At 39.6% G+C, this 27,328-nt stretch overlaps 1 protein-coding gene across 4 annotated transcripts in view; it reads left to right on the top strand.

Moving 5' to 3' along the window:
* Positions 1-27,328, top strand: part of SLC38A1 (solute carrier family 38 member 1) — a 133,610-nt gene that overhangs the window by 80,530 nt on the left and 25,752 nt on the right. Inside the window, exon 17 of one of the 4 annotated variants that reach the window (XM_039461659.2) lies at positions 4,434-4,640. The exons of the other annotated variants lie outside the window; for them this stretch is intronic. Within the exon in view, the coding sequence (XP_039317593.1) occupies positions 4,434-4,553 (120 nt within the window). The 3' untranslated portion in view covers positions 4,554-4,640. Of the gene's footprint in view, positions 1-4,433; positions 4,641-27,328 lie in introns of those variants that run through there. 4 annotated transcript variants of the gene reach the window in all.

Raw genomic sequence — 27,328 nt, 5'->3', positions numbered from 1 at the left:
ATTAGTTACGTCCTTTGTGTGGGATTAGCTATAAAGTGTACTGCTCTTATTCTTGTTCAGAATAGTGAACTGGTAGCCAAAAATACATGTATCACAGATGTTAGGTTGAATTTAAAGAGCACAGTAAAGTGCTATGGAAGATTTTCTGCTAAATTAGTAGATTAAAGAATACTATACCTTAGCCATGGGGAGCAGCACGTTTTCCCCTGGTAGGTAGGATCTCTATACTAGTGAACAGTGCCAGTTTCACACTTTGGATTTAGAACTGTTCTCTAGTTATTTTAACACAGAATACTGTCAATCCCTAATTTACTTATTGTTACTTATTGGAAGTGGGACTGGTGAAACACACACAGGATGGAAATCTACTCTGTTTAGGCACAGGCAGTCCCAGTGTATAAAGAGATCATATTCCAAAAAGTTGTCAGTTGGTTGTTTGCAACCTGGAATGTATTTTCCTTTACAAGATCAGGTTATCTATGGTGGTTAATCCCCTAGACCAGCTGAAAAAGATGATCAAACCCATAGTTTAGCTGAAAGTGAATAATGTAATAGGTTTGCCAAAGAATCTAACCATCAAATATAACATTGTTTCCAGGAGGGTTTTTGTTCAGAGTTGTCTGTTAGTAGAATCTGGACTGTCCATCCCAGCCACATACCACCTACCGGACAGTGGGGGTAGAGATGCCACTGGACTACAGGTGACTACAGTGGCCTGAAACAGGGTGTCCAGCAAAAATTAGGAGGAATGATTCCATGACTGCCAGAGAGCCTGGTGATAAGAGGAGGGTGAAGGAGGGTGATGGGCCCTCTTGTGGGTCAGAAACCTCCAAGGACATCGCTCACTTGGTACTTCTGCTGTTGTCCAGAGGGTTCAGGTTTGTTCTGCCTGTTTCTGTTTGTCTGACTTCTGGCTCCTATGATTCATATCCTGCCCTGCCTACCAGAGAAAAGGATGGTGCACAGCTTCTCTCATGTACTAGTCGTTGAGGTCAGTGCACAGCACTTTAAATGTTTTTAGTGCTAGTAACTATGTTTTAACTTTCGAGGAGTAAGCTGGGAGGTTAGGAAAAAAGAAAAAAGAGAAACAAAAGCTCTCCACCATTTCCTTTTCTACATTTACAGACCCTGTTGAGAAAAAGGTCCAGAAGGGTGATGGGAATAGGGCTTGTGGCAGACACAGTGTTGTGGTAAGTTTCCTCAGTGTTTCGGAGAGCACCTAAGACTGTCATCCTGGAACTGACTGCTTTCTGGAGATTGATTCATGCCTCTAAGCCAGTGGTTCTCAAAATGTGGATCCCAGACCAATAGCATCAGCATCATTGGGGACCTTGTTAGAATGCAGATTCTCAGCCCCGCACCCCCAATCCAGACACGGTCAAGTCAGAAGCTCTCAGGGTGGGGCTCAGCAGGTGATTCTGTAGTGCCTCAAGTTTGAGAACCACACTAAGCCAATGAGTCTCCCTTGTTCTTCCCATTAGTCTTACCTCACAAGATGATTCCTAGGACTCATGGGGCAAGACACAGGAGCCAGGATTATAGGGAGGGGAGGAAAGGACCCTGGTTGCAGGGATCTCTGCAATGGCAAGAAAGCAAGTGAATCCAGCGCTGCCACCTGGTCATCCCCCTCTGGTTGAAAATACCAGTGCAGGTGCACATTCCTAAACACAGGCTGCCTGCACTCAGTATTACCTCGGGCTGAGGCATGATAATATTTTATTTTTTTAAAGCTGTGAGGAAATGAAAGTGAGGCTTTGGTGGGGGGCGGGGTGGTGGTGAGAGAAATTAAAAGAAAAGACCCTTTGTAAATGCAGACTTAGAAGAAATACTGAATTTGTCTAAGTAAGTTCTCCAGTGTTTGTGTTGATTGTGTGATGATACTCCTGTCCTCCTTTTAAAGCAAATTCTCTACTGAAAGGTCTGCTCTGTTTAAGGATCTACAAACTACTCTCAAAAGAACGAAATGCTGAGTTCCAATTCAGTGGGGCACAGTGTTGGACTATGGCACATTTAGTTGGAGTAGGGAGGAGGTCAGAAATATTGGATTTTATGCCTTAGAGCAAAACCTATTAGTATCTCACAGTTTATCAATTTAAATGGCTTTAGGCTTAGAGGGGATGTAAACTTTGAGATTATAATTCTCCCATTCAAGTTCACAGCAAACACCTAACCACTTTCAAAACAAAGAAGACACAGGCCATCATTAAGCAATACTAATACATGATTTTCCTTCGGGATGGCAGGTCTGAGAATCCTTTAGCAACAGGACATACTTCCCCTAAATTACAGTGAATTATTTATAATGATACAAGGCTTTCAGATACAAACTGAAGATGGGGTGGCTAACAACTAAAAACTATCACTAAATCTAAAAGAGAAAGTTCTTGCAAAATACGTAAGGTTCACAAGGTGCAGACATCTCCTTCTTTAGGCTTTTCTCTAAGGAAGGGCTATGAAATTCGGCCCATCTGTATACAGGCTCGAATTTACGTTTTAAAGGAAGAATCTATGCAGCTGAGGCTTACTGCAGGAAAATACTTCATTTGTATGTAAATATATTGTAAATAAATAGGAGGCTGTATATTTTTGCAGTTGTTGATCCATACTGAAATAGAAGTCTCTAGGATCTGCATATAAACAATAAATGTTTCCTAGATATTAGTGGTTTTGTTTGGGAATTAGAAAAATTTACATTCCCTCCCAGGTAACATAGTTCTCTCAATGTAAAGTTGGAACCTAAAACCCTGCTTAACTATTTAGAAAAAGGAATGTCTGAGAAATAGTTCCATTGATTTCTTATGCTGGCATTAAAATCAAATAAGGAATATTTAGACACAAATCCTTGTCATATTGAAACAGATATATCCAAAATGATAAATTGTTTCTTCATAATGATCTTCCATTGTTGACATTGGTACCACTATATAGTATTTATGAAAACAAGTTGGGGAGAAGAATGTTTTTTTTCACAATTGAATTGCTGTATTTTTCAAACTTTGAGATTCTATGAAAGGGGGGAGGGAGAACCTGAATATTAATTATGAGCACTAATTTGAAGGAAAGGAAACAAAGAACCATTATTTTATCACACTTTGAAAGTCTTGCATGTTTGCCTTTTATTTTAGTGTTGACGCCAACATAGACTGTCTTAGGTAATTTTTTCCCCAAACACTTGAATCTTGATCATTGATATGTAATCCACTCTCTAGAGTCCAGTGTACTTTAGACTTCATCTGAGTCCAGTATATGTAGCACACCACTGTTTTATTAATGTAAAAACCTTGTAAATGAATTTCAGATAGGTGATTTAAGTGAGTCACAAGTCACAAAAGTTTGCTATTCATAGTTAATCAAATAGAACTGGGTTTTTTTTTTTTCAGGGTGTGGTGTAAATAAAGAAATGTAAGAAGTTCTGTTCTATAACTGCTCTGTTAACATAGTTTTTAAACATTAAAAAATGTGAACTAAAAGTATTTACAAATTTTGTGTTGTGCTTTTGCGATGCGATACTAAAATGGGCAGTGGAGTACTATATACGCTATTCAGGATTGCTGGAGAGGGTTTGTACACATTTGTCAGTGTTCTAGTGATAGAAGTTTATATATTTAAGCACCCTAACATAAATATTTTAAAAATACTTCTTATAGAAATCTATCTGGTCTGAAACATATACCACATTTCTCCATTCTTCATAATCAGAGTAGATTGGCCATAATATTTTCTTTTTTAAGTCAAGTTTACCTTTATAAGTATTAATTTCTGTCCTATGTTGTAGGAAGGAGTTGAGTCTTCCTCTACCCACACTATTGCCACCTATAAAATAGGACATTCTATCAACACTTTCATTTCTCAGGAACTATTGAGGCAAAGCTAGTGCAGCCTTGTCTTTTCTTTATCCATCACCAGCATCTTAGAGACGCTTTACCAGACCAGCAGGATGGCCAGAGTCTGACATGCGATTTCTTCTTGTGAACAGGGCTAGCATAGGAATAGCCTGGGTCTTTTACAGTGTGGCTTCGAATGAAGACCCCCTTGATGAACTCCTCTGGCCTGACCAGGTGACAGCAGCCCATTGTACGGGACCTCAGTGGCACACATGTAAAACTCAAAGTAGAAACCTAGGGCACGGGAGTCCAAGTCATGTTCTCCAATCTAACTTCATTAGGAATAAAGCTAATATTTTTATTCTTACGTGCCTCCTATGCCTACTTCTTAATTGATCAAAACCCCAGGGCAAAAGGTGTGAGTGAGTAAATTATCACTTTTAAACTCAAGCAGTGGTAAAAGTTAAAGACTATTGAGAATATGAGCAAATTGTGTTCCAAATCAAAAGGACCAGTCCTGCAGCACCTTTGATAGTTCTGACTTCTTCCTTCTACTCTCCCTCCATGAGTGTTTGCTAACACTATTCTGTTCTATCCTTTTTGACACAGAATTATCAGCGAAGAGTTATTCTCCCCCTTTCCCATGGAATAAACTATGGGCTTGTAATAGTCAAGGCTTTCCAGAGGGACAGAACTAATAGGATATATGTATATCAGAAAGGAAGTTAATTATGGAGAGTTGGCTCACACAATCACAAGGTGAAGTCCCACAATAGGCCGTCTGCAAGCTGGGGAAGAAAGAAGCCAGTAGTTACTCAGTCCAAGTTCAAAACCCTCAAAAGCAGGTTAGCCAACAGTGCAGTCTTCAATCTGTGGCCAAAGGCCAGAGAAGCCCAGCAAACCAGTGGTCCCAGAGTCTAAAAGCCAAAGAACCTGGAGTCTGATGTCCAAGGCCAGGAGGAATGGAAGGAAGCATCCACCACGGGAGAAAGATGAAAGTCAGAAGACTCAGCAAGCCAGCTTAGGCCACCTTCTTCTGCCTGCTTTGTTCTAGCCATGCTGGCAGCTGATTGGATGGAGCCCACGCACATTGAGGACGGCTTTTCCTCTCCCAGTTCACTGACTCAAATGTTAATCTCTGACAACACTCTTGCAGACATGTCCAGAAACAACACTTTACCAGCTATCCAGGTGTCCTTCAGTCCAATCAAGTTGACACCTAATATTAACCATCATGGGGCTTAATGATAATTTTGCAACTGAGATGTCCTGTTTTCTTTCTAGATTTCTAATTGTGTTCTGCCTACTTTGGAAAGGTTGGATGAACCCAAATAACTAGGCCAATTTTTGAATATCAATTTTTATAAATCTTTTATTAGTTTACATTTTAGACTAATCTAAGTTGGTAGAATAATCTGCTCATTGGGAGAGTCAGTACAACATCGAAATAACCTGCCAAATTATCCAAATGTATTATAAAGCTATAGCACTAAAACAGATTTGAACTGGGCACAAATAAATAAAAAAATCATAGTAGTGAATGCATAAATGACCCAAATAATGCCAGAAAGGTGGGCTTTCAAATCAGTGGGGAAAATAAAGGTTACTTAATAAACGATGAGAAAAAATATCTAGTTTTTGAAGAAAATAAAACCAGCTCTCTATAGATCTATTAAAGACTTTAAATAACACATGGATAAATATATCTATTTTTATAAGCATGAAACCAGGACTCAAAGTATGCATCAAAAATTTATTTAGCTTATTAATTAAGGAACAAGTAATATTAAAAAAATTGGTCCAAAGGAGAATTCAAAGGACAGATACATATATCAACAATCAGAAATGTTAAGATGAATTTGCTAATAGATGCAAAACTGGCCTGTCCACAGGGGATAATTTATTGCATCTTAACTAGACAGAATTATTTTGTATCTCTGGACAATAATCATTTCCATCTCTGTCAGTTTTCTACAATTTATATGGTATAAAGTAGCTCAAAGACCAAAACCTGGGGGTGCGGGGCAAAATTCTTATAGAATCATATAACCCAGAAGCAGCATCTAATATTTCATTGAAAGTACACCTACCCAGTAATCTTTTTTAACTCTTTTAAAGTCTTTCCAATTTTCCTAACAACTTCCCTCTTTGTGACTATAAAAATCTCAAAGATTGTTCTTGGTCATAAAAAGAATGGTCTCATTAGGCTTGGCCTGATTATTTGCATGGGGTGTAGCAAGAGTGTTAACCAACCACATAGGCTTCCTTGAGTTTGCTTTGCAAATTTAGAGCTATGCAGTATTGAACAGCTACTGGAACCACAGAAGTGCACTTTTAAAAGTCTCTATGGGGTGAGAGGGCAGTGGGTTGAGGGGGAAAAAGTCTCCACCATTTGCTAGCTCAAGATTAGGAAAGCAAGACCAAGAGACTCCACCATATTCATCTATACTATCTATAGATTTGAATGAATTCATCTCTACTTGTGTACCCCCAAATTTACTAAGGCTCCTGGCCTGCCAGGAAGTGGCCTTTGTCACCGCCCATCATAATGGGATCCTGTAGACCAGTTTTAGTACTAGGCTATAGGTTACAACCCTAGAAGGTTGGTACTAAGCCAGGATTTTGTAAGCATTTACTACGGAAGTAAAATTAACCTTTGTTCCTTGGAGTTGTTTGACATATCTGTTAAATGACCAACATCCTCACATATGATCTTCCAAGTAAGGCCACGGTGACACATTCAATTTTGTCCAGTTATGTACCGGGAAAGAAAAAGACTCTTGTTGAACCTATGCAAATAACTACTGTGAGAAAGGTAACTCAGTTGCAGTGTTTAAACTCCAGGTGGGGGAGAGTTCAGTGAGAAAGAGGAAAAAAATGTTTAGTTAACATTTGCCATGCACATTGCTGCAACAACAGCAGAGTATACTAAATTGTTGTAGACCGAAGATAGCTTAAAAAGAAAGAGAAATGGCTTCCTTATATATCCAGCAAATACAGGCTTAAAACAATATCAACACAACCACAGTAAAAATGTTTCTCATCTGCTCATTCTACCCTTTGTAATTTTATTTTGCTGAATTTTGGATTAGCATTTCTGTATTCAGAAAGCTATGTGCTTATGCCTTAGAAAGGCTCCGGTAAATTCACACTCATTACGCAGGTATAGACTGAAAGCTGTCTAAATACCATCAGCTCAGGGTTTGTACCTGAGTCTATTCTTTGAATAGACTTCGATAGGTTTAAAGTACTTGGAGCCGTCCTTTTCCATGAGACTCTGAGGCTGTCTTTCTTTGCTAAAGAACCAGATTTTGCCTTGTAGTTAATAGCAGAGGCTAAGGCAAGTTTCAGGAAACACAGACCTATTTGATAATAAGACCAGAAGGTTGTAGTTAATTTACCTCAGTAACTAACAGTTATCCATTATATCTTAGGTATCCTTCTTGATAACCTTGAAGTTATGTGGTATTCCACTGAAAGTTCACCTAATAATCTGTTTTGCCCATTTAAAAGTCCTTCACAATTTTTCTGTTGCAATATGTATATCTACATCTTATATAGATAATATCTTGGAGTGCAGAAGACCTTTCTTGTTACAAAACATAGGAGCCACAGAGGAAATAATTGATCAATAAATATTTCAAAACGCTATATGACATACAATAGTGCTAACATGCAAACAATCTGAAAATCCAAATGGGATACAAAACTAACATTTTGCCAGGCACATGTTGCAATTAATGGGACCTGCCTCTTTAGTTTGAGGTTCAAATTACTCAAAGTATTCCCCTGGTCAAATTTCCAGGATGCCTAACACGTTTTCTTTCCCATTTCCAAGTTGTGCAAGAACCCAGAGGTGTCTGCTTCCAAACTCGAGGCAAAGAGAGAACTGGTGAATGTAATCAGTTCACAGCAGGTTTCCATCCCACCTCAGTCACTTCCATCACTGCCACATGATGTCCCTGTCAAACACTGGCCCTGTGCAATCTGTTATACCTGTGGCTGCTGCGGCAATCATGTTCTCACAGGTCCACAACTTGAGGAGGGCTGAAGCAGTGGAGGAAGGTTGACCCCAATTCACACAGTGCTATGGTAGCTGTCACTTACAGAGCCCAAGCAAGGAATAGGTCCTCAGTCTGCCCGCAGCTGGCTCCCAATCCATGTCCTCCAGGCTGTCTGGCTCAGGAGAGACTGTTTACAGCTGCACACTGTGTTAAAACCAACCCTCTCCCTTTCTCCCAATCCATGGGAGTTGAAACTTCATACTGATTCCAGGTTCTATACCTGATATCCTCATGGTGAGTTCCACTGCAGAGCTCTTAGGACTGTTTCCTGCTCCGTCAAAAATCATCTTAATCCACAAGTGAAGTATGAAAAGTAGCAAAGCCCAAAAGGGAAAAAATTGAGTAGGAGAGAATATTATCTTCCCAGGAGCCGTCTTAGTGCCTCTGCAAATTTGCCTGACTCAATAATCTTTGGTGCAGAAACATCTGACTTGGGGCACTCATGTTAAATCACAGAAACACTGTCACATCCTTCCTTTGGAGTGATGGTTGCCTGATTGCCTCCTTCTTTAAAAATCCCCTTTTCAGATCACTACACACTGGGGTCTGTTGGGGGGACATAGGGGAGGGACAGTGGGGCGTGGGGAGTTGGAGAGAGATAGCATGGGGAGAAATGCCAGATATAGGTGAAGGGGAGGAAGGCAGCAAATCACACTGCCACATGTGTACCTATGCAACAATCTTGCATGTTCTTCACATGTACCCCAAAACCTAAAATGCAATAAAAAAATCCCCTTTTCAAGAAAAACTGGTTCCTATTCAGAATGCAAGGGCCATTAGACTTTTCTCTTGTTTAAAAGTGACTAATTGTCTTCACAAAGAAGCACTTAGAAGCTTCTTAAAGTTTCCCTGTTTGTTATGTTTTCCTTGGTTACATAACGTAAAGCTAATCTCCTTAATAAATGAAGAGCTTCTAAAAATCACTAAGAAGGAAAAAAAAGGCCAGGCGCGGTGGCTCAAGCCTGTAATCCCAGCACTTTGGGAGGCCGCGGTGGGTGGATCACGAGGTCAAGAGATCGAGACCATCCTGGTCAACATGGTGAAACCCCGTCTCTACTAAAAATGCAAAAAATTAGCTGGGCATGGTGGCGTGTGCCTGTAATCCCAGCTACTCAGGAGGCTGAGGCAGGAAAATTGCCTGAACCCAGGAGGCAGAGGTTGCGGTGAGCCAAGATCACGCCATTGCACTCCAGCCTGGGCAACAAGAGAGAAACTCTGTCTCAAAAAAAAAAAAGAAAAAAAAAAAAGAAGAAAAAAAAAAGCTGTAGAAATATAAAAAAGGGGCTACCAGTAAAAGAAATTAAAAAAAAAAAAACACTTGAGATGTGTTCAGTCTAATACTCTTAAATCAATACATGCAAATTAGAATATCTATATGATACCTTTTTATTTCTTTTTCATATTGACAAAGACTAAAATGGTTGCTTTCATAGTTCTGGTAAGGATGTAAGAAACAGGCATTTTTATATGCAGTTGGTGGGAATGTAAACTGCTGCAACCTTTTTGGGGAGAGCAATTTGGCAATATCTATAAATACTGTAAATGCTCTTTACTTTTGTCCCATCAATTCTGTGTCTGTGAATTTTTCTAACTCACAGGAAGGTATAAGAACATATGAACAATAGGCTGTCAGATTCTTGTCTTGTCTCTTTATCTCAATTCATATTCCAGCCTCTCTTCTTTTATGTTTCTGTAGTCTTCCTAGCTGTTTCTTCACCACTTCTCTTTTCTCAATAAGCTCTTCAACAGTCTTCTCCAGATAAACCCAGCCCCAACCCTGTTTTCCATATTCAAGCTCTTAGTTAGCCTGGCTCCCTACCACCGATAGAAACTAGAGATGATATTTGACCATATGCATCAGAACATAATAATTGGTAAATCCCTATTCAACCCCAGTTTGTTCCCTCGTAGCCAGTTTCAAAATGATAGTAGTAGTTTTTACAAATTTTATGAATTTAGAACAGCTTTAAAAAATAATTATGCTAGGGCCCTACCTCAGACCAATTAAATCATAATCTCTAGTGGTATAGTCAAAGGTATTTTCAAAACCTTCCAGGGTGGAAGCTGGGAGGACATAGAGGATCAGGAAAAACAACTAATGGCTTAATACGTGGGTGACAATGCAATTTGTACAACAAATCCACATGATACGTTTACCTGTAAAACAAACCTGCACATGTACCCCTGAATTAAAAAGTTAAATTAAAATATATATATATTTAAAAAATTATTCCAAACTTAAGATGAAGAGAGGATATAATAAACTGGGAAATTGTTTACCAATCCTAGCCAAGGATTATTTAATTATCTAGAGGAATGTACATTTGTTTTTTATCAGATTTTTTAAATCAGATTTTTATCTGATAGAGATGCAAATGATATTTGCTCAGTAGAAAAATAACTTCAAAGGTTTGTATCTAATTTAACAATCTTATTCTATTATTCTATTATTTCTGTATGCCTAAAAACATCCAGTTCTTCCAAATGCTCTTTTTTTTTTTTCCTTTGAGACAGGGTAAAACTCTTGTCACCAGGCTGGAGTGCAGTGGCTAGAACATGGCTAATTGCACTTCTGACTTTCTGGGCTCAAGTGATCCTTCCACCTCAGCCCCTTGAGTAGGTTGGACCACAGGCACACACCAGCACACCTGGCTAAATTTTTTGTGTAAGGATGGGGTATTACTATGTTGCCTAGGCTGGTCTTGAACCTTTGGCCTCAAGCAATCTTCCCGCCTCTGCCTCCCAAAGTGCTGGAATTATAGGTGCAAACCACTACACCTGACCTCAAAATGTTCTTTGAACCAGTTTTACCGTCTTACTTCAGATTGCCTGTATGTGGTCTTTGTCTTATTATTTTTATTAAGAATACAATCAGCCAGGTGGAGTGGCTCATGCTTGTAATCCCAACACTTTAGGAGGCTGAGGTGGGAGAATTACTTGAGTCCAGGAGTTTGAGACCAGCCTGGGCAACAAAGTGAGACCCTGTCCCTACAAAACTACATACTTTATAATTAGCCTGGCATGGTGGCATGCACCTGTAGTCCTAGCTACACAGGTGGCCAAGGCAGGAGGATGGCTTGAGCCTACAAAGTTGAAGTTGCAGTGAGTTGTGTTCACATTACTGCACTCCAGACTGGGCGACAGAGTGAGACTCTGTCTCAAAAAAAGGAAAAAATACTACTAATAGGATGTGAAATTCCTATCTCTGTTGTAATATTTTATGTTGTCATACTTGCTGTCCCCCTGGTATTATCTTGGATCATCAGCCTTTTGTTTTGTTCATGATATAGGTACCCTGGACATATATTCTTGATGGCAAATGGCAAAAAATGTCTTATATGAAGATAAACATTGCAATTCCAACTTTTGGAAACAGGAGGCAGGCTAAACAAAATGTTTCTGAGAGCAGGACAGGCCCCTGACCACCAGTTGGTGACTTTTTTTTCAGTCAGTCACATTGGAAGCAGACTAGATCTGTATGAACAGCTCAGCATTTGGAAATTGGGCATCAGAAAAAGTGTTATATATCATCCCTACCTTTTGAAAGGATAGCTCTTCTAAAGTTTAGAAGCAGCCCTTTCTGCCTGGGGAAGCTGCTTGCTTTAACCTTTCAAACATCAAAGTTTTTATTTGATGTAAAAGTTTATTTTCCTGTGGCATTCTGATGGTTTGGAACAGCATGAAGGAAAGAGTAAGATCTACTTTCCATTAATAGTTTTCAAAGACCCTTTTGACAGTCAAACGTCCTTATTTCTGTATCTGTTCCTTGAAGGATTTTCAGTCTAGCCCACTCTGTTGCGTATGTGCCAGGTATTTAGCATTTCCTCCCTTACTTAACCTGTGACTGGCAGGTGTAAATGGCACAGCAGCCCTGTCACTGATGGGGACAGTGTGGAGATGTGTTTGTGTGACTGCACCACTCCCCCATGGGATGGGCCAGTTTCCCTTTGGGTTTTGCTGGATACTGCATCCTTCCTTGCATGGCTCCCTCCTTTCCCAGCCTCACTACCTGACTCTCTGTGAATTCATACTGGGAACATTTTCTAATAATCACTTTCACATACATTCTGTCTTGAGATTTGCTTCTGGGAAACCCAACCTAATACGTTAAATGTGCCCACAGTACCTATAGGTTATATTTGAAATGATCATTTGCCCCCTTTGTTCTGAGCTTTTTTAAAAAAATAAAATAAAATCCTGGTTTATTTGTTTTTGTTTTTTGGGTTTTTTTTAGTGTGGGGTTGGGAAAGACCTTAGCTAAGTTCCATGGACCTTCTTCCCCTTGTTCACTATCAAACAAATAGATAATACCCCTTTTGGAATAAAATGGCCCTATCAATCTCCCAAGGTTATTTCTCTGAATGACATAACCACATAAACCATATAAACAGCATATTCTGTCTGCAGTGTCTATTCACCTGAGACCCAGCATAGGATTTCCAAACTGTTCTCAGTAACACCCCATAGTTCCCCTCTCAGACTTCTCTGAAAACTCTTGCAGACCACATCCTCTTTTCAAATAGTGCTCTCAGGGGACACTCACCGCATTGTTTGTGTGTGCTGTGTGGAGTGAATGGCAAATACTTTATTATCTTCACATTTGAAATGACCAACTAAATCACTGATTCTTCGAGTAGCAGGTCAGCAAGTCATATCGTGTGATTGCTCACAATTCTTCCAGGGCTCCATGACTTCCCATATCACTCAGAAAAAAAGCTGAAGTCCTTCCCCAGATGGTCTTCTCACGATCTCTTCCTCCCACATCCTGAATCCCCCTACCCCAGCCGCCACCACCGCCTCAAACTGGCCTTGTTCCTGCAACATACCAAACAGACTCTGACCTCAGGGCCTCTGTGCTTGCTGTTCCCTCTGCTGTCATCTTCTTCCCATGCTTATCCACACACAAATTATTCTCACTGCTCTCAGGTCTCTTCTCAGATGACACCTTCTCACTAACACCCTCTCAGAGCATTTCATAGAAAATAATAACTCACCTACCCATCCTGCTCATATTTCACTCCCTATATCCTTTCTCTTGCTTTACTATTACTATTTTTTTAGTTAACTCTTGTCTTCATCTGAAATGCTTCAGTTTGCTTAGTGATTTATTTATGGTCTATGCCTCCCTAGAAGTAAACTCTATGAGGGTAGGGTTTATTTTGTTCACTGCTGTCTCTCAACACCTGGAACAGGGTAAGTGTTCAAATGAATACTTGAATGAACAAATAAATGAAGGAGTTTACGCTAAGTCATACTTCATCTTTAAAGTGAAATAATTAGACACAGGTTTCAACATTATGTTTTCAGATTTTTCTTTCCCTTTAAAATAATTTAATTAAAAATATATTTCTTCATAGGGGTTTCAAAAAATTATACGCTCCTCCTTGCAACAAGTCAAACATTACAGAGATGCATTAAGAAATGACTCATAATCTTCTGTCTTATTATCCCACCCACTGAAATAATCCAAATTAATGCCCTTTTCCGTTCACATAGTAATGCATATCTACCTAGAGACACATAGATATAGGGTTGGCTTTCTTTGTCTTTAGAATATTAGACTGATACTAAATATCAGGAATATGGCTTTTAGCCTGGTGGTTACACAAATGGATTCTAAAGTCAGATTGGTTGGATTCAGATTTATTGGATCAGCAACCTCAGACATGTTATTTGATGCCTGGTTTTGCCTTTGTAATATGAAATTAATAACAGAAGCTTTCCACAAAGTTGCTATGAGAATTAAATGACATTAATTAAAACAACAGCAACAACTTAAAATAGTATACATCATGTTTAAGCATAAGTAAATTATGTTTAAGCATAAGTAAATTATCTGATTCTTTTCCCACTTAATAGATTTTGGATATGCCTCTGAAACAGTACCTACAGATTTAATTCATTCTAGGAATACTTGCATAGTATTCCCTGGTATGGATAATACAGATATATAATTTTTTTCAGTCTCTTCTCTATTGAGAGAATACAGATTTTTATAGTTTTAACAAGTACACACAGTGCTGCAACAAATGTCCTCACCATAGGTGTTTGTAAATTGCTTCATTGTTTCTCTAAACATCCCAAAAGATCTCATAAAATCCTAAAAGTGAGATTGCTTTTGGGATTCAAAAGGTCTATGCTTATTTAACTTAAATAGAAATTACTAAATCACTTTTAAAAACTATTAGTAATAATTTACAAAACCACAAGTAATAAATATTTGTCCCTTTTCTCGCACCCTCACCAATACTAAATGCTGAGACACTTCTAAAGTTTTGGTTAGTGATGACAAAAACATGGAATTTTGTTTTCATTTTATTTGAAAATTTTAAACCATGACTGATTGTTGCTTCATGTGTTTACTGGCAATTCTCATTTTTCATGTTCTTTATCTATGGTTCAGTAGGATTGTCTCTTTTTTTTTTTTTAAACTCAATTTGTATAAGTGGAACAAAGGAATACTTGCTTTTGTTTGTTAGTTCGAATTTTTGTTTTTTGAGGCAGGGTCTCACCCTGTCATCCAGGCTGAAGTGCATTGGAGCAATGATAACTCACTGCAACCTCAAGCTCCTGGGCTCAAGTGATTCTCTTGCCTCAGCCTCCCAAATAGCTGGGACCACAGGCACATACCAACATTCTCGACAAGAACGCTTGTTTATTATATGTGTTACAAAATATTTTTTCCCCAGTCTACTGTGCTTGGTTTTGGAATCTGCAACATCTCTTGCATTCTTTTATTTTATGTTTTCATGTAGTCAAATTGATCTATTCTTACTTTAAGATTTGGGGTTTTCTGTATTTCTTGTTTTTGTAAAGAAATTCTTAGTATTAAGTAATAAGAATATCTTCCTAAAATTTCATCTAATGAGTTTATTATCTTGTTTATAATACTGAAGATCTTCAATCCATCTGAAAAATATTTTTGCATGTAGATGAGGTGAGGGCGTAACTTTTCTTATAGATAGATGGATAATTTAGTCAGCACCATTTATTACATAAGCCATTCTTTGCCTGTTTATTGATCAAGTTCTCAAGTATATTTCAATCTGTTTTTTGGGTTCCTAGTCTAGCCTTCTTACTAATTTTTCTAGTCCTGTGCTAGCACTTTCTGGATTACAGTCACTTTACATTATGTTTCAATAATTGATACAGCAAGTATCTCTCAACCCTTCTTTTAAAAAATTTATTGGTCACTTTTAAATATATAATCTTTCTTGGTGCAAAAATAATTTTTTGCAAGTTTTTAAAGCTTACTGGGATGCAGGTAGACATGGAAATACATTAATCTTGTTTATCTGGGAAAAAGAGACATTTTTCTTATGTTGAGTCTTCACCCCACCTAAAACATGAACTGTCTCTCAGTGTATGTAGATGCTATTTTATATCTTTCAGAAAGATTTCAGTCTGTTTCATATAGTTTCTATACCTTTCTTTTAAGATTTATTCCTAAGAATTGTGTAGTTTTTGTCACAATTATAAACTGAATATTTTTCTCCTTCTCCATTTCTAACTGCTTATCAGTGGACTCTAGATTCTTTATGTTATTATGCCAGGAAGAAGAAGTATCTTACTTATTTACAGCCTTGTCAGCTTACCACCAGCATTCTTTTTTCCTTTAAAAGTTGCCATTATTCTAGCTCTAAACACTTACAGTAAGTTTGAAAAGCTATATCTGCTTTATATTTGTACTTTATATAAAACTCATATGATTTTCCCTCGTGGGTAAGTTTAACAGAGGGCAGGGAGCTGTGGCTCATGTTTGTAATCCCAACACTTTGGGAAACCAAGGCAAGAGTTTGAGACCAGTCTGGACAACATGACCTGTCTCTACTCAAAAATACAAAAATTAGCCAGGCATAGTGGCACGTGCCTACAATCCCAACTACTTGGGAGGCTGAGGCACAAGAATAGCTTGAACCCAGGAGGTGAAGGCCACAGTGAGCCAGTGAACCAAGATCACACCACTGCACTCCAGCCTGGGGGACAGAGCAAGACTTCGTCTCAAAAAAAAAAAAAAAAAAAAAAATAGAAAGAAAAATTTAACAGAGTACTTAGTTTTTACCTATGAACCAAAAAGGTATTTTACAAATATTTATGAGAAGAAACTCAAGGAATGCAGGATTTGGAGTTGGACATAGGATTACTTTATATCACACAACGTGGTTAAAAAGACTGTTGTGTGACTAGCACCTGTCACTTTGCTGTGTCCATTTATGGATTCCCCTGCAGTAGTATTTTTATAACTCAGCCCCCTAATTCAAGCCATAATGGCCTCAGCAGCAAAAGCAGATGGGAAGGTAAAGAGATTCAGAATGAGGACTGGCTCTTGGGGGAGGCCATCCAGTTGTCCAGTTGAGGGGAGATTCTGGAGGCCCAAAGGGACTGCCATTCTGGCTTCAGGGGCGATGGCCTTCTGTCAGAGCTACATATTCCAAAAGGAAAGTGGCTAGGTTCCTTGTAGTGATGAAACTGGAACAGAAAGTCAGTAGTAATTCCTAGGTCAGGATGACCATACACATTGGCCAGGAATCTTTTCCAAAGATAGTGGAGCCACAGTCAGCTACACTGGACCTCAAGGCAAGTCTCCAGTCCTAGAAGGGACAAGAGTACTCAAAAAATTACTGATTGTAACTTAGAAACCAAGGCTGAGGCCCGGGCATGGTGGCTCACGCCTGTAATCCCAGCACTTTGGGAGGCCAAGGTGGGTGGATCACAAGGTCAAGAGATTGAGACCATCCTGGTCAACATGGTGAAACACTGTCTCTACTGAAAATACAAAAAATTAGCTGGGCATGGTGGCGCGTGCCTGTAATCCCAGCAACTCAGGAGGCTGAGGCAAGAGAATTGCCTGAACCCAGGAGGTGGAGGTTGTGGTGAGCCGAGATCGCACCATTGCACTCCAGCCTGGGTAACAAGAGCAAAACTCCATCTCCAAAAAAAAAAAAAAAAAAAAAAGAAACCAAGGCTGAGGCAAAATCCAGTGCTACCAACTGAGGCAGCAAGCAGGTAGAGTAATACCAGGATTTGACAACAAATTTGACAACCTGGGAGTAATTCCAGGGCTCAAAGGCCTCCAGTATGCCATCAGATCCTGGGTCTGACCTCTTAGTTCCTTGACCTCATTTCCTTCAGTGACTTTGTCCTCCATGCTAGTCATTCACTTGCATCATAATATCTAGACCTTGTCATCACCAACAACTGCAACTCCTCCATAATCTCAGTTCCATATATCCTACTTTCTGATCACCACTTCCTGTCTATATAGCTTACTCCTCTGTTCCCTGAATGCCAGCTCTCTTTCATTTTCACCAGATGACAAGTTCTCTGCATTTTCACTGCCCCTTATGCCTTTCATGTCCTTTTTACTTCTTTATCCAGCTTAAATTCCACAGATAATTATTACACAGGAATACCTTGTTTTACAACACTTCCTTTTATTGCACTTAGCAGATAGTGCATTTTTTACATATTGAAGATTTGTGGCAATTCTGCCTTAAGCAAGGCTATCAGCACCATTTTTTCAACAGCATGTGTTCCCTTAGTGTCTCTGTGTCACATTTCGGTAATTCTTCTATTCTTTCATACTTTTTCAATATTATTACATATGTTACAGTGATGTCTGGTTACTGATCTTTACTGTTACAATTGTAATTGTTTTGGGACACCAAAACTACACCCATCTGAGACAGTGTACTTAATTGATTAATGTGTGTGTTTTGACTGTTCCCTCTTCCCTGAGACACAACAATATTGAATTTAGGCCAATTAATAAGCCAACCTGTAAGTGTTCAAGTGAAAGGAAGAGTTGTGTGTCTCTCCCTTCAACCCATAGTTAGAAATGATTAAGTTCGTTCAGGAAGGTATGTTGACAGCCAACATAGGATGAAAACTAGGCTTCTTGCACCAAATAGCCAAGCTGTGAATGCCAAGTTATAGTTCTTGAAGGAAATTTAAAGTGCTACTCCAGTGAACACACAAATGACAAGAAAGTGAAACACCTCATTGCTGACAGAAAGAAAATTTTAGTGGTCTGGATAGATCAAACCAGTCATCACATTCTCTTAAGCCAAAGCCTAATCCAGAGAAAGGCCCTGACTCTCTTCAATTCTATGAAGGCTGAGATAGGTAAGGAAGATGCAGAAGAAAAGTCTGAAGGTATCAGAGGTTGGTTCATGAGGTTTAAGGGAAAAGGCTATCTCCCTACAATAAAAGAGCAAGGTGAAACAGCAAGTGCTAATGGAGAAGCTGCAGCAAGTTATGAGAAGATCTAGTTAAGATCATTGATGAAAGTGGCTACACCGAACAACACATTTTCAGTGTTGACCAAATAGCCTTCTATTGGAAGAAGATGCCATCTGAGATTTTCATAGCTAGAGAGGATAAGTCAATGCCTGACTTCAAAACTTCAAAGGACAGGCCAATTCTCTTGTTAGAGGTTAATGCAGTTGGTGACTTTAAGTTGAAGCCAATGTTCATTGAACATTCTGAAAATCTGAGGGCCCTTAAGAATTATGCTAAATCTACTCTGCCTATGCTCTATAAATGGAACAACAAAGCTTGGATGACAGCACTTTTATTTATAGCTTGGTTTACTGAATATTTTAAGCGTACTTTTGAGACCTACCACTCAAATGAAGACTCCTTTCAAAACAGTACTGCTTATTGCCAGAGTACCTGGTCACCCATGAGCTCTGAGGGAGATTTACAAGAAGATCAATGTTGTTTTCATGCTGCTAACACACCATCTATTCTGCAACCCATGGATCAAGGAGTCATTTAGATTTTTAGGTCTTCTCATTTAAAAATATATTTCATAAGACTATAGCTTCCATAGATAGTGATTCCATGGATACATATGGGCAAAGTAAATGGAAAATTTTCTGGAAAGGATACACCATTCTAAATGTCATTTAGAACATTTGTGATTCATGGGAGGAAGTTAAAATAGTAACATTAACAGGAGTTTGGAAGAAGTTGATTACAACCTTCATGGATGGCTTTGGGGTGTTTAAGACTTCAGTGGAAGAGTAACTACAGATGTGATGGAAAAAGTAAGAGAAGTGGACCCTGAAGATGTGGCTGAATTGCTACAATCTCATGATAAAATTTGAACAGATAAGGAGGTACTTCACATGGATGTGCAAAGAAAGTGGTTTCTTGAAATAGAATCTATTCATGGTGAAGGTGCCATGAATATAGTTGAAATGATGACAAAGAATTTAGAGTAGAGTATTTTCACAAACTTAATTGATAAAGCAATTGCAGGGTTTGACAGTACTGACTCTAACTTTGAAAGTTCTACTGTGGGGAAAATGGTATCAAACACCATCGCTTGCTACAGAGAAATCTTTTCTGAAAGGAAGAGTCAATCAGTGAAGCAAACTTTATTTTTGTCTTATTTTAATAAATTGCCACAGCCACCCTGATCTTCCTCAACAACCATGCTAATCAGTCAGCAGCCATCAACACTGAAGCAAGATCTTCTACCAGGAAAAAGGTTATAACTAGCTCAGATGTTTGCTAGCATTTTTTAGCAGTATTTTTAATTAAAGTATGCACATTTTTTAAGACTTGATGATATCACATCTTCCTAGATTACAGTATAGTGTAAGCTTCCACATGCACTGAAAAACCAAAAAATTCATATGACTCACTTTATTGTGATATTTGCTTTATTGGGTGGTCTGGAACTGAACCCATGGTATCCCCGAGGTATGCCTCTAATCACCTCTTGCATACTTGCATATAGCTCCCTTTCCCCTATTTCACTTCATTGTACTCATTTGGCAAAAGCACAGCTCGTGTCAGACTGGATATTCTCTGCTTGCTCTTCTATATTCTCTCTCTACCCTTCTTTGCTCTGTGCCCTAGGAGGCTGCCTTTTATAGATGTCTTAACAAGATTCTCCCTCCTTTAGCAATTAGTTAGGTTCAGCCAATGAGAGGGACCGCTAGGAGCATGGGGGGCAGGAGAAAGAGAAGTAGGAGCATTGATCTTCTGATCTTCACAGTCAGGCTGAAGTTTGGCAACGGCTGAGTTTCTCTAAGACCACAGATCTGAATGAGGGACCTTTCTTCTACAGCTGCACTTGTCATAGGGTTCTGATAACTATTCATGCCCTTTTAGCCTTGAGGTGGTAATGTCTCCCATAACTCTGGGGTGCTTCACCATCCTTGTGGGCTCCCCCATCACAGCCCTTACCTTCAAGAATTGTCTCTTCATTAGATTCTCTTCAATTAACTAATCTTGAAAGTGTCTTTTCTTTCCTCCCTGGATTAAATCCAATTTTTAGCTACTCTGTGCCTGCTCCTGTGCTTGTAAATATGGCTGGAGAAAAACTATAACCTCCTAATGAGTTGTAGTTAAAATTTATGACAGGAAGAATCACTGGGCTCCTAATGCCTAAAAGTAATGACCCCACATATTTCAAGTGCATTCACTCTACTACTCTCTTAGAAAACTATTTCACACCTTCTTCTCTCTTCTTAAACCCCAACATTTCATCCCATCTTCACTCTCAACAGATGATTTTATTTCCTACTTTCCTAAGAAAATTGAAGCAATCAGAAGACAACCTCGCCCAACTCATACCATCTCATATACCTAACAAGCAGCCTTATCTCCCACATACTCAGGCTTTCTCTCTGGTACCACAGACGATCTATTCATATTCTATATAAAGTATTACAACACCTCCCTTATTCTCTACTGTTTCAGCTGTTTTCCTTGTATTTCATTTGAACCCATTACATGTTGTTAATTATAATGCTCAAATCTTGCGCCTTGACCTACTAGCAGCTTTTGATGCTCTCTTGCTTCCATAATACTCTCCAAACGTACCACATTTTTTTATTTCCTTCTACTTCAGCCTCACAAATATCTGGGACTACAGGCATGCACCACCATACCCAGCATGTTTTTAAAGTTTTTGTAGAGACAAGGTCTTGCTATATTGCCCAGGCTGCTCTCTGACTCCTGGGCTTAAGTGATCCCCCCACATCAACCTTCCAAAGTGCTGAGATTAAAGGTGTGAGTCACCATGCCCAGCCTAGAATGCTTTTTCCACAAATATTATCTGGCTACCTTCCTCTCATCCTTTTAATCCTTGCACAGTTCTCACTCTCTCAATAAGACTTACCCTGACCATTCTATGTAATAATGCAACTTATGCAGATGCAGACACAGACACACACACACACACACACACACACACACACACACACACCCTTATCTCTATTTTATCATATTCTCAAAGAGCTTACCACTTTAATTATAAATACCATTTGTTATCTATCTTGTTTTCTGAAATATAAGCTCCACAAGAAGAGGAGGGATCCTTCTGTTTTGTTCACTGATATATTTCAAGTGCCTGGCACAGTTCCTGGCACATAGTAGGCACTCAAATACTGAGTGACACTAAAATATTGAATAAATAGAAGGTAAATTAAATATTAAATCCTGCAGGTATGGAGGAGGAATCTACATCTGTTCATATCCTGCATATCTCAGACAAAATAGGATCAGGTCAGAATTTACAGAGAGAGTCTGCCTGGATAGGTTTGGATAGCAGAGTCTAGCCAAGGTGGAGGAAGGTTTACAGAAAGGGAAAAAAGGCCAGTAGATCCTTCCAGTCTTGGAGCAGTGTAAGGCTCAGCTGAGAAGACCCTTGTTCATGCTGGTTGGAATTTATACATATATATATTTGGGGTGCAGATGTCTATTAGGTTTGCTTGGTCTAGGTCTGAGTTCAAGTCCTGGATATCCTTGTTAATTTCCTGTCTCCTTGATCTGTCTAATATTGACAGTGAAGTGTTAAAGTCTCCCATTATTACTGTGTGGGAGTCTAAGTCACTTTGTAGATCATTAAGAACTTTCTTTATGTATCTGGGTGCTCCCGTATTGGGTGCATATATATTTAGGATTGTTAGCTCTTCTTGTTACATTGATCCTTTTACCATTACATAATGCCCTTCATTGTCTATTTTGATCTTTGTTGGTCTAAAGTCTACTTTATCAGAGACTAGGATTGCAACTCCTGCTTGTTTTTGCTCTCCCTTTTCTTGGTAGATCTTCCTTCATCCCTTTATTTTGAGCCTATGTGTATCCTTGCATGTGAGATGGGTTTCCTGGATACAGCACAACAATGGGTTTTGACTTTTTACCCAATTTGCCAGACTGTGTCTTTTGTGTGAGGCATTTATGCCATTACATTTAATGTTAATACTGTTATGTGTGAATTTGATCCTGCATTTTGTTTTACTGGCTGGTTGTTTTGTCTGCTACTTGATGCAGTTCCTTCATTGTGTCATTGGTCTTTACCGTTTCATACATTTTTGCAGTGGCTGGTACTGGTTGTTCCTTTCCATGTTTAGCGCTTCCTTCAGGAGCTCTTGTAAGGCAGGCCTGATGGTGATGAAATCTCTCAGCAATTGCTTGTCCGTAAAGGATTTTATTTCTCCTTCATTTATGAAGCTTAGTTTGGCTGTATATGAAATTCTGGGTTGAAAGTTCTTTTCTTTAAGGATATTGAATATTGGCCCCCACTCTCTTCTGGCTTGTAGGATTTCTCCCAAGAGATCTGCTGTGAGTCTGATGAGCTTCCCTTTCTGGGTGACCAAACCTTTCTCTCTGGCTGCCCGTAGCATTTTTTTCCTTCATTTCAGTGCTGGTAGATCTGATGATTATGTGCCTTGAGGTTGCTCTTCTTGAGGAATATCTTTGTGGTGTTCTCTGTATTTCCTGGACTTGAATGTTGGCCTGCCTTGCTAGGTTGGGGAGGTTCTCCTGGATAATATCCTGAAGAGTGTTTTCCAGCTTGGATTCATTCTCTTGGTCACATTCAGGTACACCTATCAAATGCAGATTAGGTCTTTTCACATAATCCCATATTTCTTGTAGGCTTTGTTCATTTCTTTTCACTCTTTTTCCTCTAATCTTGCCTTCTCATTTTATTTCATTGAGTTGATCTTCAATCTCTGATATCATTTTTTCTGCTTGGTCGATTTGGCTATTGAAACTTGTGTATGCTTCGTGCAGTTCTTGTGTTGTGTTTTTCAGCTCCATCAATTCATTTATATTCCTCTCTAAGCTGTTTATTCTTGTTAGCATTTCATCAAACCTTTTTTCAAGGTTCTTAGTTTCTTTTCATTGGGTTAGAACATGACATTTTAGCTCAAAGAAGTTTGTTATTACCCACCTTCTGAAGCTTGTTTCTGTCAATTCATCAGACTCATTCTCCATCCAGCCTTGTTCCCTCGCTGGTGAGGAGCTGTGATCCCTTGGAGGAGAGGCGTTCTGGTTTTGGGTCTTTTCATCTTTTTTGTGCAGGTTTCTTCCCATCTTTGTGGATTTATCTACTTGTGGTCTTTGTGGTTGGTGATTTTCAGATGGGGTCTCTGAGTGGATGTCCTTTTTGTTGCTGATGAAGTTATTTCTTTCTGTTTCTGAGTTTTTCTTCTAACAGTCAGGCCCCTCTGCTGTAGGACTGCTGGAGGTCCATTCCAGAACTTGCTTGCCTGGGGATCACCTGCAGTGGCTGCAGAACAGTAAGGTTTGCTGCCAGTTTCTTCTTCTGTTATCTTTGTCCCAGAAGGATAGCTGCCAGATGTCAGTCTGAGCTCTCCTTTATGAGGTGTCTCATTGATTATATGGGGGTTGGGGAGCTGCTTGAGGAGACAGTCTGTCCCTTATAGGAGCTCAAGTGCTGAGCTGTGAACTATGTTGTTCTGTTCAGAGCTGCTGTGCAGTTACGTTTAAGTCTGCTGCAGTGGAACTCATATCTGCCCTTTTTCCTTTTTTCCCAGGTGCTCTGTCCTGGGAAGGTGGGGCTTTATTTATAAGTTCCTGTCATTCTGCTGCCTTTTTTCAGAGATACCCTGCCCAGCGAGGAGGTAGCCTAGTCACAGTCTGCCAGCAGAGGCATTGCTGAGCTGCCATGGGCTCTGCCCAGCTGCTGTGTGAACTTCCTTGCAGTTTTGTTTATAGGGGTATAGTTAGAACTGCCTCAGTAATGGTGGACTGCCCGGTAATGGTGGACTGCCTCAGTAATGGTGGACTGTCTCAGTAAGGCAGATGCCCTTCCCCTCCACAGAGCTGGACCATCCTGGGTCCAGCTGTGCTTGCTGTGAAACTCTCAATCCAGAGTTTCAGATTGCTGGCCTTTGTGGGGGTGGGACCAGCTAAACCAGATCACCTGGCTCCCTGTTTCAGCCCCCTTTTTTTCAGTTGAATGGGCAACTCTGTCTCCCAGGTGTTCCAGTCACCAGTTGAAACGGCACCCAGATTTGTGTGAATTTTTGTGGTGAGACCTGCTGCACCAGCTGAAACAGCCATACTGGAGACTCGTGGCGCTTTTCCGCCTGGGAATCTTCTGGTCTGTGGGCAGTAAAAATTCATTTGGAAATGCGATGATCACTCACCCTCTGCATTTTTGCTGGGAACTGCAATCCAGAGCTGTTCTTGTTTGGCCATCTTGGATTCTCCCCATCACTGGTTGGAATTTTAACAAGATCCAAATGTGGAGAAAGTAATAGGTAATAAGGCACTAGGGTTTATTCACTGATGTGACTAGAGAAAGCCTTTGTTAATGGTAAGACAAATCTCAATATGTATTTGCATAAGATATTCAGGAATACAGAAATCATAGGGGTGTGTGTGTATGCACATGTGTGTGTATAGAGTAGTTTTGCTCCCATGTTTTCCTGAATGTAGCTTATATATCCCAGAAGGAATGAGACAATATGCAAGCCCCAGACCAAAGATGATTTCCAGAGAGTCTCTGTTCAGGCTTGTCTGCCCAACCCTTTATGAAGTTTCACTACTTGAGGAAATCCAGCCTGTTAACCAGCATCTACAGATATTAATCTGTACTAGTATAGCTCAATATCTTTTAAAATGTGGCCTGTGGCTCACCTGGATCAGAATAGTTGGGTGTCTCTGACAAAAATGTAAATTCCTGAATCCTCCTCAGACCTATTAAATCACAGGACAGGATCAGGAATCTGCATACTCAAGAAGCTCCCTAGATAACTCTGGCACATACAAAATTGAGAACCACTGCTAGAGATGGAGAGATATGCTTTGCCTTACTTTCATTGGTCTATACTATTTCATCTTTTATTCTATGTCTCATCCTTTTTTCATTTCACATTTTGAAAGCATAAAAGATGACTTTATTTACTCTAAAAATAATCTATCTTTGGGATTAATTGGGAAATTACAGATAAAGTTTACTTGATTCAGTGATTCCTGTGGCTCATTTCCTCTCCTTCATGTATTTTTAGGTGAATGATAAGAAGCACCAACCCATATCCAAACAAGGTACACAAATTCCCTTTTTCTCCCAGTGAGTCTTTTGTTGAACTTTTAAACTGCATTTTTAGGTGAATGATAAGAAGCACCAACCCATATCCAAACAAGGTACACAAATTCTCTTTTTCTCCCAGTGAGGCTTTTGTTGAACTTTTAAACTGCCTTGTCCTCAGCTCTAGACCAACGATTCCTTCTAAGTTAAGGACTGCTTTCCAGAGAAAGTGGAAAGTTTCACAACAAAGACAGGAACTGAGCAGAATTTGAGGCTAAAATATTCCCTCTGAATATCAGTTAACCCAAGACCAAATTGCAGTAGGCAGACTATCATCTGTAGCATCATTCACGATTTAGAACAATGCACTCATGAGCTGCAATCTGTGGCTGTGCTTTCCTTGCAGAACAACCCACTGTCTGGTACCAAATGGGTATAAAGTTATATCTAAGAGGTTCCCCAAACAGTTACCATAATTTGATTTTAGCAAATAATCAGATGACCTTAAGATCTTCTAGATTATTTATTTACTTATTCAGAGACAGAGTCTTGCTCTGCCACACAGGTTGGAGTGCAATGGCACCATCTCAGCTTACCACAACCTCCACGTCCTGGGTTCAAGTGATTCTCCTGCCTCGGCCTCCCAACTAGCTGGAATTACAGGCATGCATTACCACTACTGGCTAATTTTGTATTTTTAGTAGAGACGGGATTTCACTATGTTGGCCAGGCTAGTCTCGAACTCCTGACCTAATGATCTGCCCGCCCTGGTCTCCCAAAGTGCTGGGATTACAGGAGTGAGCCACCGCATATGGCCCTTCTAGATTATTTCTTTTTTTCTTTTCTTTTTTTTTTTTTGAGATGGAGTTTCGCTCTTGTTACCCAGGCTGGAGTGCAATGGCGCGATCTCGGCTCACCGCAACCTCCGCCTCCTGGGTTCAGGCAATTCTCCTGCCTCAGCTTCCTGAGTAGCTGGGATTACAGGCACGCGCCACCACGCCCAGCTAGTTTTTTGTATTTTTAGTAGAGACGGGGTTTCACCATGTTGACCAGGATGGTCTCGATCTCTCGACCTCATGATCCACCCGCCTCGGCCTCCCAAAGTGCTGGGATTACAGGCTTGAGCCACCGCGCCCGGCCATATTTAGGATCTTTAGCACTTCTTGTTGTTGCATTGATCCTTTTATCATTCTATAATGTCCTTCTTTGCTTCTTTTGATCTTTGTTGCTTAATTTTAACTTCTGCTTTTTATTTATTTATTTTAGCTCTCTGTTTGGTTGGTAAATCCTTCTCCATCTCTTGTTTTAAATCTTTGTGTATCCTTGAATGTGAGATGGGTCTGGATGCAGCATACTGATCGGTTTTAGTTTTTTATTCAAATTGCCTGTCTGTCTTTGGATGGGGGATTTAGTCAATTTAAATTTAGAATCAATAATAATATATGTGAGTTTAATACTGCCAGTTAATATTAGCTGGCTATTTTGCCCATTAGATCATGTAAATTCTTCATTATATTGATGCTCTTTTTGGTATTTTTTTTAGAAAGGCTGATACTGTTTGTTCCTTTCTATGTGTGGTGGTTCTTTCAGAAGCTCTTGTAAAGCAGGCCTGGTGGTGATGAATTCTCTGAGTGCTTGCTTATTCACAAAAAAACTTTATTTTTCCTTCACTTGTGAAGCTTAGTTTGGCTGGATGTGAAATTCTGGGTTGGAAGTTCTTTTCTTTAAGGATGTTGAATATTGGTCCCCACTCTCTTCTGGCTTGTAGGGTTTCTGTTGAGAGATCTGCTGTAAGTCTGATAGGCTTCCCTTTGTGGGTAACCTGACCTTTCTCTCTGGCTGCCCTTAGTATTTTCTCCTTCATTTCAACCCTGGTGAATCTGACGATTATGTGCCTTGGAGTTGCTCTTCTTGAGGAATATCTCTGTGGTGTTCTCTGTATTACCTGGAGTTGAATATTATCCTGCCTTACTAGGTTGGGAAAATTTTCCTGAATAATGTCCTGAAGCGTATTTTCCAGCTTGGATTCATTCTCTTCCTCACTTTCAGGTACACCTATCAAGCGTAGATTAGGTCTTTTCACATAGTCCCATATTTCTTGGAGACTTTGCTCGTTCCTTTTTATCCTTTTTTCTCTA

This window comes from Saimiri boliviensis, chromosome 7, assembly GCF_048565385.1.
Source record: "Saimiri boliviensis isolate mSaiBol1 chromosome 7, mSaiBol1.pri, whole genome shotgun sequence".
Classification (NCBI taxonomy): domain Eukaryota; kingdom Metazoa; phylum Chordata; class Mammalia; order Primates; family Cebidae; genus Saimiri; species Saimiri boliviensis.
This window is presented reverse-complemented; position numbering and strand designations above follow the sequence as displayed.